The sequence below is a fragment of the Phyllopteryx taeniolatus genome, chromosome 17, assembly GCF_024500385.1.
Source record: "Phyllopteryx taeniolatus isolate TA_2022b chromosome 17, UOR_Ptae_1.2, whole genome shotgun sequence".
In the NCBI taxonomy this organism is placed as follows: Eukaryota; Metazoa; Chordata; class Actinopteri; order Syngnathiformes; family Syngnathidae; genus Phyllopteryx; species Phyllopteryx taeniolatus.
In genome coordinates, this window is record NC_084518.1 from 18,971,564 (window position 1) to 18,984,350 (window position 12,787).

Below are 12,787 nucleotides of genomic sequence, written 5' to 3' on the forward strand. Positions count from 1 at the left end.
ACTCTCATAATGGCGTTTCTCTGAACCGAATTTATTTCGGGTGCTACATTCCAGACCCACCCACAATGGGTGAAAAGCCGCAATATATAGGGACCATAAAAACAAAATATATATATATATATATATATATGTTCTCGTAATATTAGGACTTCTTACCTTTATTCAACTATATTCTTGGAAATAAAATGCTTTAATACTTTTATTTTCTTGTGAAATTTGAATTTTACGGGTTAAAAAATGTATAATTTGTTTCTTGTAATAGTACTTCATTCTAATTAATAAAAACAAAAAATGATTTGGTTAATGTAAATTAAGATCTTAGAAACCTTTAAGCAACTGCTGCTTTACGTACATGAAGCAGCAGCACATTAAACCATTTTTTTTGGTTGTTTTTTTGTTTTTTCATTTTTCTTTTTTTCCTGGCCTGGCCAAGTAGATTTGAAAGCATTGTTATTGTCTTTTCAGACCGAATCGCTCAGAACCGGAAAACGGTGGTTTGCCCGATGATCGACGTAATCGACCACGACAACTTTGGCTACGACGCGCAGGCGGGCGACGCCATGCGCGGCGCCTTCGACTGGGAAATGTACTACAAGCGCATCCCCATCCCCGCTCGACTGCAGAAGGACGACCCCAGCGAACCGTTTGAGTGAGTGATGCAAAGGACCTTCGTATGAATTGAAAGTGCACACAGTAACCTTTCAAATGTGCACTTTTGAGGCTTTTCTGTTTTTCTTTTCTTTTTTTCTTTTTTTTTTAACGATTATCTGGAGCCAAAAAGCAGACAGTTTGACAGCTTTCATTGCCTCGGCACAAACTGCGGATGCCGGCTGACAACGAGACAAGGTCACTCTGATAAAAACGTTGCCTTTTCTGTCCTATTGACGCCTGGGAAATACATCTCTTGATACTAGGGAGCGTGGCTGACATTGCAGCAGTCGTGCAGTGGAGCAGCTGTTAGTATTAAAACGGGAAAAACAATCAAATCTGATTTTTGCACAATTTTTACCCATAAGAAATAATGCAAAAAGAAATATTCAGTTCCCTTCAGTAACAGTTCAACGTCCTTATAATGGTCATAGCAGTTTAAAAACTAATTTGAAATCTAAACACACTGGTTGCAAACCCCAAGCCAATCTTGAGCCCGAATCTAAACACAAATCCTGCCTTGAAACACTTATTTGAAACTGAAACCCTGGCTTGAAATTTCTAATTTGAAAACCTAACCCTGGTTTCAAGCCTTAAGCCAGGCTTGATTTGAAACCCAAACCCTGGTGAGAAGAGCTAATTTGAAACCCAAACCTAGCCTGGAAACACTAACTTGAAAACCAAACCCAAACATTGGATTTTCACCTTTACCCGGGCCTGAAACTCTCATTTGAAACCTAAACCCTAGCTTGGAACCCTAATTGGAAAACCAATCCCTAATTTCAAAACCTTTCTCAAGCTTGAAAAAAGTTGTCAATGCATGCAAAACATTGCATATATTGAAATGTAAAAGCAAAACAATTTCTCCCTAAAGAAAGAATAGAAATCTTCTATAATACCAATACAGTACCTTTAGAGGGATTACCCGTAAAATGCTACACTATTACCAGTCTAAATGTTAGCATTGTGCTACTAACCTGAGGCCTAGTTACGATCAGTGCAGCTAGGAGGCTAACCAGGCTAGCTCCGTCACTGACAACCAATAGGAGCGGTGCTTTGTCGCATCGTTGCGGGGACCCCGGCGGGTTGGAGTGGAGCCCCTCCGGCGGCCGATTGTCGGCGCCAGCTCGTGCCTTTAATTGATTTTCCTCAGGGAGCGCTTTGGCCAGAGCAGAGGGAGTACCTACTGGATGACGTCGACATCCAACTGATGAAACGCATGTAACCATGGTAACTGCGTATGTCTGATATTAAGGGATGCTTTGCTTGTGTCTGTTTATTGGGGATGCACACAATAGACAACCATGAAAAACGGTGAGACAATAATTGGGAAACTTGGCATTTGTTTTTTTTTTCCATTAGTGGAAATTGCATTTACACAAGCTTGGAACCTGAATTTGAAACCCAACCCCTGGTTTCAAATCTAAAGCCAGGTTTGAAACCCTAATTTGGAACCCAAACCCTGACTTTACACCCTAATTTAAAACCCAAACAAACCCTGGTTTGAAAGCCTTATTTGCAAGCCAAAGTCAGGTTGGACAACCAAACTCTGTCTTGAAATCCTAATTTGAAATCCAAACCGTTGGTTTGAAGCTCTACCAGGTTTGAAACCAAAACCTGTTTTGTGAACAAAGGACGTTAATTTTTGTGTTACACTTTCCCTTACATTTCTCACCCATGGCTAATGCTAAACGCTAACGGCAGCATCCTTCGGGGTTGACTCGTGACACGACAAGTTGCGCTTGAGCGACTAGTCCAGGAAGTTGAAGGGACTTTGAAGTGAAGTCGCGGGTGCGCCTGCTTCCCTCACTCGTGCGTCTCAGGTGTAGCGCCGGGCGAAAACAATAGCACGCCGGCGCGAGTGCTAGCTAACGAGGTGTGCGACCCGCAAAAGCTGCGGCGGGTTAATTGCTTCCTGCACTCTTCAAAGCGTCTTCCTATCTGGAGGGAACAGCTCCCCCCCGTAAACACTACACTCCATCTCTTGCCCTCAACCACTATTTTAAGATCTTTTGCCGGAGTGTGTGCTTTTGTACATGGTGAACCCACTCAAGAGGATCAGGATTAAACGCTTTGCAGTGTGTGAGCGTGTGTGTAGGTAATGTGTTTGTGTAATGTGTGTGGCTGTGTGTTTGTGCACATGTGCGTGTGGGTGTGTGTATAATATTTGTGGGGGGTGTTTTTAATGTGTGTGTATTGTGTGCATGTGTGTCAAATTCATGTTTGTGTGTGTGTGTAATGCTTGTGTCTGTAACATATACTGTATATAATGTGTGTGCCTGTAATTTGTGTGTCTGTGTGTGTGTGTGTGTGTTGCAGGTCTCCGGTGATGGCGGGCGGGTTGTTCGCCATTGACAGGAAGTGGTTCTGGGAGCTGGGAGGGTACGACACGGGTTTGGAGATCTGGGGAGGAGAGCAGTACGAGATCTCCTTCAAGGTAAGGAGATACAGTTGTACCTCGACTTACAAGTCAAGTGCCCCAAATTAGGAATTTTATTTTATTTTTTTTATTTTTTTGGGGGGGAGTTAAGAGCTTTAATATGAAAGTGAAATTCTGTCTTGAAACCCTTATTTGAAATCAATACCCTGGTTTCAAACACTAACCCAGGCCTGGAAGCCTAATTTGAAAGTCAAACCCTGTCTTGTATCCCCGTTTTCAAAGTCTAACCCAGGAAAAAAAAAAAAGAAATGATAGTGCGGTGGGGAAATTCCTGATTTTTCCCACGAAAAACATTGGAGTTTTCAAGTAGTCACAACAAATGATGACCTCTGTGTTAAAAGCTCTTTTGAGTTGATCTATCTGCCCGCCATCCCCAATTTCATCAAGCGCTAACATTTAGCTAGTGGCAACTGCGTAGCTCTTAAGTCTACTTACCTGAGCGATATTCAATTTGGCCCGCTATTTTTTTGATGAAGATCCCCATGAGCTGATAGGCTTCTCACTAACATTCTCCTGAGGTGAGGAGATTAGCGGACGCTCATGCTAATCCCTACAAACCCCGAGACACAGTCGCTGGCTCCAAACACAATGGGCTCCATTCAGAGATTTTTGTCGGCGCTGCGGTGATGGGAACATAGCGCCTTACCCGCTCACACCACCAGATAATGTCATTACTTGAAAGCGGCTGAAGAGTCATTCGTAATACTCGATTAGTTAGCCGCTAATAATAGCATCCATCCGCTAATAGTCAGTCGGTATGGTGTCGACTTAAAACGAGTAGACATTTTTGTTTATTAGTGATTACTCGTTGTTGATTTAAAATATATCTACAGAAATGTGCAAGTTTTGTGTGGTTACAATTTTCAGTTTTAAAAAAAATTGTCATTAAAAAATATTTTTATAAAAGAAATGACTGATAGTGACTGCTCGCATCTCGAAAGTCGAGGTACCGCTTTAAAACCTTTGTTGTTGTTCGTATCCGTTGTCGCGGGAGGGCGAGCGTGGTTTGCGAGGGCGACAACTGGAGGCCATTGACGGTCGTTCACGACCTGCCGCCAGCCGCCGCGCTATAATTATTATTATTTTTTAATTAGCACAAGAAGTGACTGGACATTGCGCATACTTGATGTTTTATTCATAGACGGAAACGCAACCAGAGACTAGAGACCCAGTCCGCTTTTTGAGCCCAGAGTTTGTCTTGCAGCTACATCTTTTATTCATGCACCTGTGTGTGCGTGCGTGTGTGTTTGTGTGTGTAATGCAGTGCTAATGTTAACACAGCCATGCCGTTACTGCTTATGCTGAAATCCCATTCACAGCCTGGCTTGAAATCCAAACCCTAACTTGAAGCCCAAACCTCGAGTTGAAAACCAGAACCTAACTTGGAACCCAAACCATAACCCAGTCTTGAAACCCTAATTTTAATCCCTAAACCTGACTTGAAACTTTTTCCTTTTTTTTTAATTCAAACTCTGTTTTAAAACCCAAATTTGAAACCCAAACACACCCCCATCCACAAATAAGTACACAATTTGATTGTTGTAACGTTACTTGTAGTCAAATATCTAGACTAACTATTGTTCTGCTGTGGTTCGCAACCACATTCCCCATGTTCGTTCTGTCCCCCTGTCTGTCCCCTAAAACCCTTTTCGGTCTGGCTGCATTTTCAATAAACATCAGAATAATCAAAATTTATTATTTCAGTATTTCAAACTCCCGTTGCGCAGCAAAACTGTTCCAGCACAAAAGGCATACAGAGCCACCATTTTGCATGGCCATGCAGCTGAACAGGACAGGTAAAAAAAAAAAGAAGAAAAAAAGACACACATACCTTTAATAAACACATTAAAAATAGAAGTCAGATATACTGAGAATAGGAATAAAAGTTAACGTACAATAAGATCTAGTAAAAATACGTAACACATCAGTGTGCAGAAGTTCAGGTCATAAGTGTGCATTGATTACTTTGTTGAGTTCAGGATCACCATGGCATTTGGAATAAATCATTTTTTAAAACCAATAGCCTTAACCCAAACTTCTGTTATTTCAAACCCTAACGCTACCTTCTATTTGAGACCATAACTCAGGTTTGAAACTTTAATTTGAAAGGCTAAACTTGTCTTGAAATGCTCAACCCCAAATCTTTTGTTAAAAACCTCGATGCTAATGCGTGTGTCTCTCTCCGCAGTTGTGGATGTGCGGCGGACGCATGGAGGACATTCCGTGCTCCAGGGTGGGACACATCTACAGGAAGTACGTCCCCTACAAGGTCCCCGGCGGGATCAGCTTAGCGAAGGTAACACAACGCACACCCACGCCAGCGTCCTAAGCCACACGATCACCCGTATCCCGCTCTTCCAGAACCTGAAGCGCGTGGCCGAGGTGTGGATGGACGAGTACACCGAGTACGTGTACCAGCGGCGGCCCGAGTACCGTCACCTGTCGGCGGGCGACATGACGGCGCAGAAGGAGCTGAGGAGCCGCCTGGCGTGCAAGAATTTCAAGTGGTTCATGAGCGAGGTGGCCTGGGATCTGCCAGAGCACTACCCGCCCGTGGAGCCCCCCGCCGCCGCCTGGGGCGAGGTAAACGCTCCAGTGTTGGAGCTTTATTTGGTGCACCCGTGGGAGTGGGAAAGCAAAACAGTGGCGGAAACAGCAGAACAGGAAAGAACGAGTGATGAAACATGTTTGCAATAAGAACAGACACCACGTGGTAAACATGACTCTGGATTGACTGGATTGTTTCAACTTTAGGTAGGGAGGTAGGTTCGATAGGGATGTTGGGGTAGGTAGGGAGGCGGAGTTTGAAGTCGGTAGGTAGAGGTTGGTCGATAACTACTACGTACGTTGTACCACATTGTCGTCGGTATTTTCTCCCTGTTGCCCATCTCCCGACTGACGTCCCGTTTCCTCCGCGTGTTCATCCACAGATCCGGAACGCGGGCAGCGGCATGTGCATGGAGGTCAAACACTTTGTGTCGGGCAGCCCCGTGCGCCTGGAGAACTGCGCCAAAAGCCGCGGCGACGTGGCCTGGAGTCACGGACAGGTGGGCTGCTCAAGTCCACCCGCCTGCGCCGGAATCTCGCTTTGGGATTTGCTGCTAAATTGGCTTTTGGCGCGCAGGTGTTGACGCTGGGTTGGCGAGAGGACATCCGTGTGGGCGACCCGGTGCACACCAGGAAGGTTTGCCTGGACGCCGTCTCCCACAGAAGCCTCGTCACCCTCTACGACTGTCACGGCATGAAGGGAAACCAACTGTGGCGCTACCGAAAGGTATGGAAAACCTTTTGAGCACTCCTTAATATCGAGCTTAAGTTCCGTGTGCTAGTATGCTCTTTGGCCTCACTAGTAAGACAATTCAGCGCAGGACTACAATGATTGCAGTGCTAGATGTTAATTATTGGAATTGTACAGTATGTCACTAGTAGGGATGGGCAAATACCGATAACTTGTATCAGTATTGGGTCGATAGCGGTCTTACTTATAAGTAGCGGGTACTCGTAAAGGCTACTGACACTTAACATACTAGTAGGACAACTAAATGTTACCATTAAGACAAAACTAATAGAGGGCATTTTGGTGCTACTTATAGGGTCCGAGAAGCTACAAGAGGGTGACACAAGCCTATTAGTTAGGCCGAGTCGTGTTACTAGTGCAACAATTGAGACGACAAAGAGCGTACTAGTACATTCTTTTTGGATGAATCCTCAGGATAAGAGCTTGTACCACCCGGTGAGCAACAGCTGCGTAGACAGCAATCCCGGCGAGCGGCGCGTCTTCATGAACACGTGCGACCCGACTTCGCTGAGCCAGCAGTGGCTCTTCGAGAGGACCAACGCCACCGTTCTGGAGCGCTTCAACCGGGGCACGGATTGACCCCGCCCCTGCAAGGTGTTAAAATTCACAGTGAAAACCTCGCAAGGGGCACATTCCAGAGCCACTTCTTCAATCCCATTTGAAGTTTACTGTAAAACTGGCACATAAAATAAGAGAATTATTTTGCCCAACGAAAGTCCCCTAGCTTAATTCTAATATATAATGAGAAACGCCATAGACAGGCTATCCCAAATTAGCATAGATGTTAACGGTAATTATAAATCTTCAAACAACTTTTTTTTTAACACACAGAACAGCACCACATACAAGTACTGGGTCTGGAACGTATCACCCCTCCCCCGCGACATACGGGGGGTTCGCTGTACCTCAGCTTGTTAAGGCACCAATCGGATTTTACCTCATTTTGCCCAGAGGAAAAAAACAGATGGCGAAGAACGAGCTGTTTGACAAACAGTCGAGGAAAAGGCTTCGCGAGGGGGCTGCTCGGTCCACCGGGCGACGATGACGTCCAGAATCCAGTCAGACCACAAGAGCTTGAGACCAGGAAGACGGTATGTAACTGGGCCAGAAAGGGGGACACAATATTTTTAAATGTGTGAAATAAAATTTTCAAAAAAACAATGTTATTCAAATAAATGACCCTGGCACATAAACAGCCTTTTACATGAGTGTACAAATTTCCTCAAATAACTGGCCCCTAATTTCATGGTCAGCTGAGCCCATTTGGACTCAGTCTCGAACCAAAACAGCAGCACCTACTCGGTGTCGGTGTCACTGCTTTGCAGAAATCATAAATCTTGACCATTTTTATGCAAACTTGTGAAAGGTAACATTGGGTTAGAATTTTTTGGGGAGGGCCTACAGTCAAAAATTCCCAGGGGATTAACAGCAGTGTCTGTTCCCAGGTGGTCCCGGAGGGGGCGGTTGGTCCCCGAAGACCCTCCGAAGAAGTTTGCTCTCTTTTAAAGCGCCAGTCCAAATGTTTGGAGAACTCTCTCGGTAAAAGTCTCGGATTTGGACGGACGTGCCGTAGTGTCTTCTTCAATCGCCGCCTTTGGACGCTCTTGCACAGGCTGCCGACTCTTTTCTCAGAGAACACGTTGATAGGACTTTGTATTTTGTATCCAATAAAGATATTGTTGTGTCTACTTGGATCTCAAAACTACTCACATGTACGAGGCTAATGAAGGCAAAAAAACAAACAAACAAAAAACAGTGAGTTTAAAGCGGCTCGGGTGCCCATTTGACCTGGTCCTCCCGTTCCATTTTGATACTTATTTATACAGAACAGTAAATGTAGCATTTTACTGGCAGTGTGAAAGGGGTTACTGGCCTTCGTTATAGCTCAGATGCTATCTTTGAAGCTGTCAAATTCCAATTCCGTTCCATTTCTAAAGACATGGAAAGCTGTCAAGCACACAAACGTACAATTGTTTACGCAAACATACAATGATGCAAACACAATTGGTGACTCAAGCCTGCAATAGATTAAACAAACGTTCACTCAATCATACAATTGTTCACACAAACATACAATTGTTTATGGAAACACAATTGTTAACACAAACATACAATGAATTATTCAAACACACTTGTTCACACAAACATACAATTGTTTACGCAAACATCCAGTTATACAAGCAGATTTGTTTACGCAAACCTGCAATATTTAACACAATTGTGCACACAAACATACAATTGTTTATGCAAACATCCAGTTGTTCACTTAAACATACAATTGTTTACCCAAACAGACAGTTGTTCACACAATCATACAATTTTTTTTTTTTACTCAAACATACAATTGTTTACACAACCGCAATTGTTTATGCAAACATTCAATTATGCAAATTGTTGACTCAAGCATGCACTAGATTACACAAACAATTGTTCACTCAATCATACAATTGTTCACACAAACAGACAATTGTTTACACAAACATACAATAGTTGGCAATCTACTGCAACGCAGCTTATGACAACAACGTTGCGCAATGAGCCACACGCTGCTTCACCGCCAAGTCTCTCCACTGTAATTCTGGAAAATGTGTCCGAGACGAGAGCGTGTCTAAGCGTCCTTGAATTCAAAGGGACCCTGAGCGGCGCGACGGTCCGAGTAATTAGCGCCGCGCCGCCATTAAGCGGCCCGCCGTCACGCGCTGATGGGAAATCACGCGCTCACCGGGGACCCGCTTTGGACGCGTGCGGGTCAAATCCTTTAACACGCCTCGCTGCGTTCAAACGGGGACGGATTGGAGGTGCGCCGCGGGAACGCTTTTAACCAGAACACATTAGCATAAAGTCCGTTTTGAAGTCCGCTCGTCGCTCTCTTTCACAAATTTCTCTCAAACACGATAGAAGTCGTGTTATTTGTATCATTTTAACATTTGTCATGAAAAACGACAAAGGGAACAACTTGTTCAAAGGTTGCAAATACAGCGTGTGCGTTGTGTGTGTTAAAGATGACACACAAGAAAAATATCTAATACTTCAAGATTTATGTCCTAATTGTATAGGGGAAAAGGGGTAATTTTGTGAGAATAAAGTAGCACTATTACAAGAAAAAACTATTGAAAAAGAATAAAGTCATTGTATGAGGAAAAGAAAATATTTTATGCGTAATAGTAAGAAAAAAATCTGAATTTTTACAAGGATAAATTCATAGTAATACGAGAAAAACATTTTTGATTTCCTGTGACTGAAGATAGTTTTACAATATAGCTGAAATGTTAGGAGAAAAAAAATCCTGTACATGGAATTTTCTGAGACTAATAAATAGTACAATATTGCGAAAATAAAGTAAGACTTAATTCGAAATTTTACGAGTAAAAAAAAAAAAAAAAATGAAATTTTGTGTGAACAAATTTAAATTTGTTTTTATTGTCTCAGAATAAAATGATATTACAATGATATCTCATTTTAACAGATCAAAGTTGTTGCGAGAACAAAACTTTTAGTTATGACAATAAAATCCAAATTTTATATAACTACAATCATGACAATATTATGTGGATTTATTTTGTTTGTTTTTAGCTCTACCAAGGCAATGTAATTAAAAAAATTCTTTTAAATGATACTAAACAGATTATCAGCAAGTGTCCATCATGGCATATAGAAACACGCAGTACCACGGAGGCGCTAAGTGCAAAGCTCACGAGACCAAGTGAATGAAAAGTCGTAATTGGGTGCTAATGAACGCTAATTAATGCTAACGAGCAACACGGCTCGTGGCAGCGTACGTCAAGGAAATTCAACGTGACACTTGCAATCAAGGACGGGCTACTTTCAAATACATGACATCCATCTGGTGTATTGAGGGCCATCCTAAATATGGAAATCAATGGATATTATGTGAAACAAGATGGCAAATTAGAAATCTTACAAGAAAAATAGGAATTTTACAACTCCAATTCCAATGAAGTTGGGACGTTGTTAGACAAATAAAAACAGAATACAATGATTTGCAAATCATGTTCAACCTATATTTAATTGAATACACTACAAAGACAAGATCTCTAATGTTCAAACTGATCAACTTGATTGTTTTTAGCAAATAATCATTCACTTTGAATTTTATGGCTGCAACACGTTCCAAAAAAGCTGGGACAGGTGGCAAAAAAGACTGAGAAAGTTGAGGAATGCTCATCAAACACTTGTTTGGAACACCCCCACAGGTGAACAGGCTAATTGGGACTGTTATGGACGCAAAGTTCCAAAGCCGGCATCTGTGATGGTATGGGGCTGTGTTAGTGCCAATGGCGTGGGTAACTTACACATCTGTGAAGGCACCATTAATGCTGAAAGGTACATACAGGTTTTGGAGAAACATATGCTGCCATCCAAGCAATGTCTTTTTCATGGACACCCCTGCGTATTTCAGCAAGACAATGCCAAACCACATTCTGAAAAAATCAAATTAAAAAAAGCCCTGTTATTTTGTAGGTTGTTTTTTTTTGTCAAAATTTTGCCAAAATAAAGTCGTAGTATTTCCATTCCCCCCCACCCCCCATAATATTCCAGACATCAACAAACACAAATACAATTCTTAACTTGGGACTGAGAATAATGTTGCTTGACGAGCCACATGCTGTTTCATCAAGACATTATCTAATTTGCACTGGTAAATTTCCATTACACGGGGAGAACGCTTTTTTCTCAGCCTGACCAAATATCCACTTTACATCAATTTTAATAATAAATCACATCAGCGAAACGATTTCCATCAATATCCGACAAGTTGCTTTCCTTCCTCCACCTGAGCTCCCTCCGAGGTAACCGGCTAACAATTTGTGATGAGGGATTTAATTTCATATTCCGTGTGTATGAGAGCACTGGCGCACCGCCGGGAAATCGGACATCCATTACGGAAGCTGCCGGCATTGCTTGATCCAAATTAAATTCCGTCTGCATATTTTCCGTCGCTTTGTACTTCCCCGTTAAAAAAAAAAAAAACAACCCAAAAAAAAAAAAAGGCAGGAAGAAATCCATAGAAAGCAAACTCTGAACGGAGTTTCACTTGTGTCCTTGGAGAGTAGTGCAAAAAAAGGTAGCACCAGAACAAAAGCAAAAGTTGTTCAAGAGCCCTCGAGATTTTTCCTCCCTGACTCGAATCACAAATGGAACGTGAACGTCTGGCTTTTTTTTTTTTTTTTTTCATTTTTCATTGCAGTCAATTGCAGGGACCTGACAAACTTTCACTTCACATTTGATTACACAATGATGTATTTGATTTGAACCTGCGCGATTTTTGGGCGATATACAGTACGATAGACTTCTTTTACCATGCATAACTTTTCGGCCATTCACGGTAGTTTTATTTTAACGTGCGCAATTTTGGGCCGAGATATGGGTATTTTTATTTTAATCTACAAAACTTTTGGGGAATTTACGGTAGTTTTAGTTCAACGTGTAACTCGTGGTATCTTAGACAAGAGAATTTTCAAAGATTCTCACGGGAGCCTTCTAACATCAATGCAAACGAGTCTTAATAGCAAATCAAAAAAAATCTCCTCCAACACGTTAGGAGAAATAACATGACATCCGTGGATGGACTCGGAGTCAACGTGTCCGATGGATTTGTTGGCGTCAACTCCCACCGAGGGCGATTAGCCCAGAGCTCCCCACGCGATACGATGTATTGATCGCACAGTCCTGACGTGTGGGCGTCTGCACTCTGCTCAGTACTGCAGTACTTTGACAAGATGAGGAAAAATGCTCGTTATGCAGACGAGGAATCCTGCCTCTGAAGAGTTATGCTTCTTTTCAACCAATTTGCCATTGTTGCTCTGCTGCCTTTTCCGGAAAAAAAAAGTCGTTCCCCCTCTCGTTTCCCCAAACTTTAGTGAGCCAAGGCACATATTTTACCTGAGGGAAAAAAAAAAAAAAAAAAAATCACAGCACACCCCCAGAAAAAAAAAAAGTCATAAAAAGTATGTGTACTGAAATAAATTCTCAATTTACTGACAAATGTACTGACTGTGTGTAAAATCTGTGAATGTTTCAATTGAACACAAAGCTAATATACACGCAGAAAGCCACGACTTATTTGTATTATGAATGGCAACAAGTGGTTAATTGTACCCTCAACTATCTCATGAAAGAACAATCCTTGTTCTGTCTGTCACGATACATCACCGGCATAGATAGATGAAGAAAGATACATTATTTGTGGTGAATAAATACTAATTTTCAGACCAGTTAGGTGAAATTGGATGATTTCGTTGGGAATCCCTTTTTTTTTTTTTTTTTTTTTTTTAAGGAAAGTGCAACATTAGCACAGCGCCGTACCTCACTAAAAGCAATGCGCACAGTTCACTTCTATTAGCATCGGCAGGTTGACGCAGGTTAAAAGAATTGAATAT

The 12,787-nt window shown here is 42.2% G+C and overlaps 1 protein-coding gene across 3 annotated transcripts in view; it reads left to right on the top strand.

The window, feature by feature from the left end:
- The window catches only part of LOC133467463 (polypeptide N-acetylgalactosaminyltransferase 10-like), a 30,646-nt gene extending 22,572 nt beyond the window's left edge, over positions 1-8,074 (top strand). Inside the window, exons 6-14 of one of the 3 annotated variants that reach the window (XM_061752356.1) lie at positions 466-649; positions 2,968-3,085; positions 5,277-5,384; positions 5,450-5,671; positions 6,019-6,135; positions 6,213-6,362; positions 6,801-6,980; positions 7,218-7,477; positions 7,832-8,074. In XM_061752356.1, the coding sequence (XP_061608340.1) occupies positions 466-649; positions 2,968-3,085; positions 5,277-5,384; positions 5,450-5,671; positions 6,019-6,135; positions 6,213-6,362; positions 6,801-6,965 (1,064 nt within the window). In that variant the 3' untranslated portion in view covers positions 6,966-6,980; positions 7,218-7,477; positions 7,832-8,074. Of the gene's footprint in view, positions 1-465; positions 650-2,967; positions 3,086-5,276; positions 5,385-5,449; positions 5,672-6,018; positions 6,136-6,212; positions 6,363-6,681; positions 6,981-7,217; positions 7,478-7,831 lie in introns of those variants that run through there. The other 2 variants (XM_061752355.1, XM_061752357.1) reach the window with 2 other exon arrangements.
- The last annotated feature ends 4,713 nt before the right edge of the window (positions 8,075-12,787 follow it).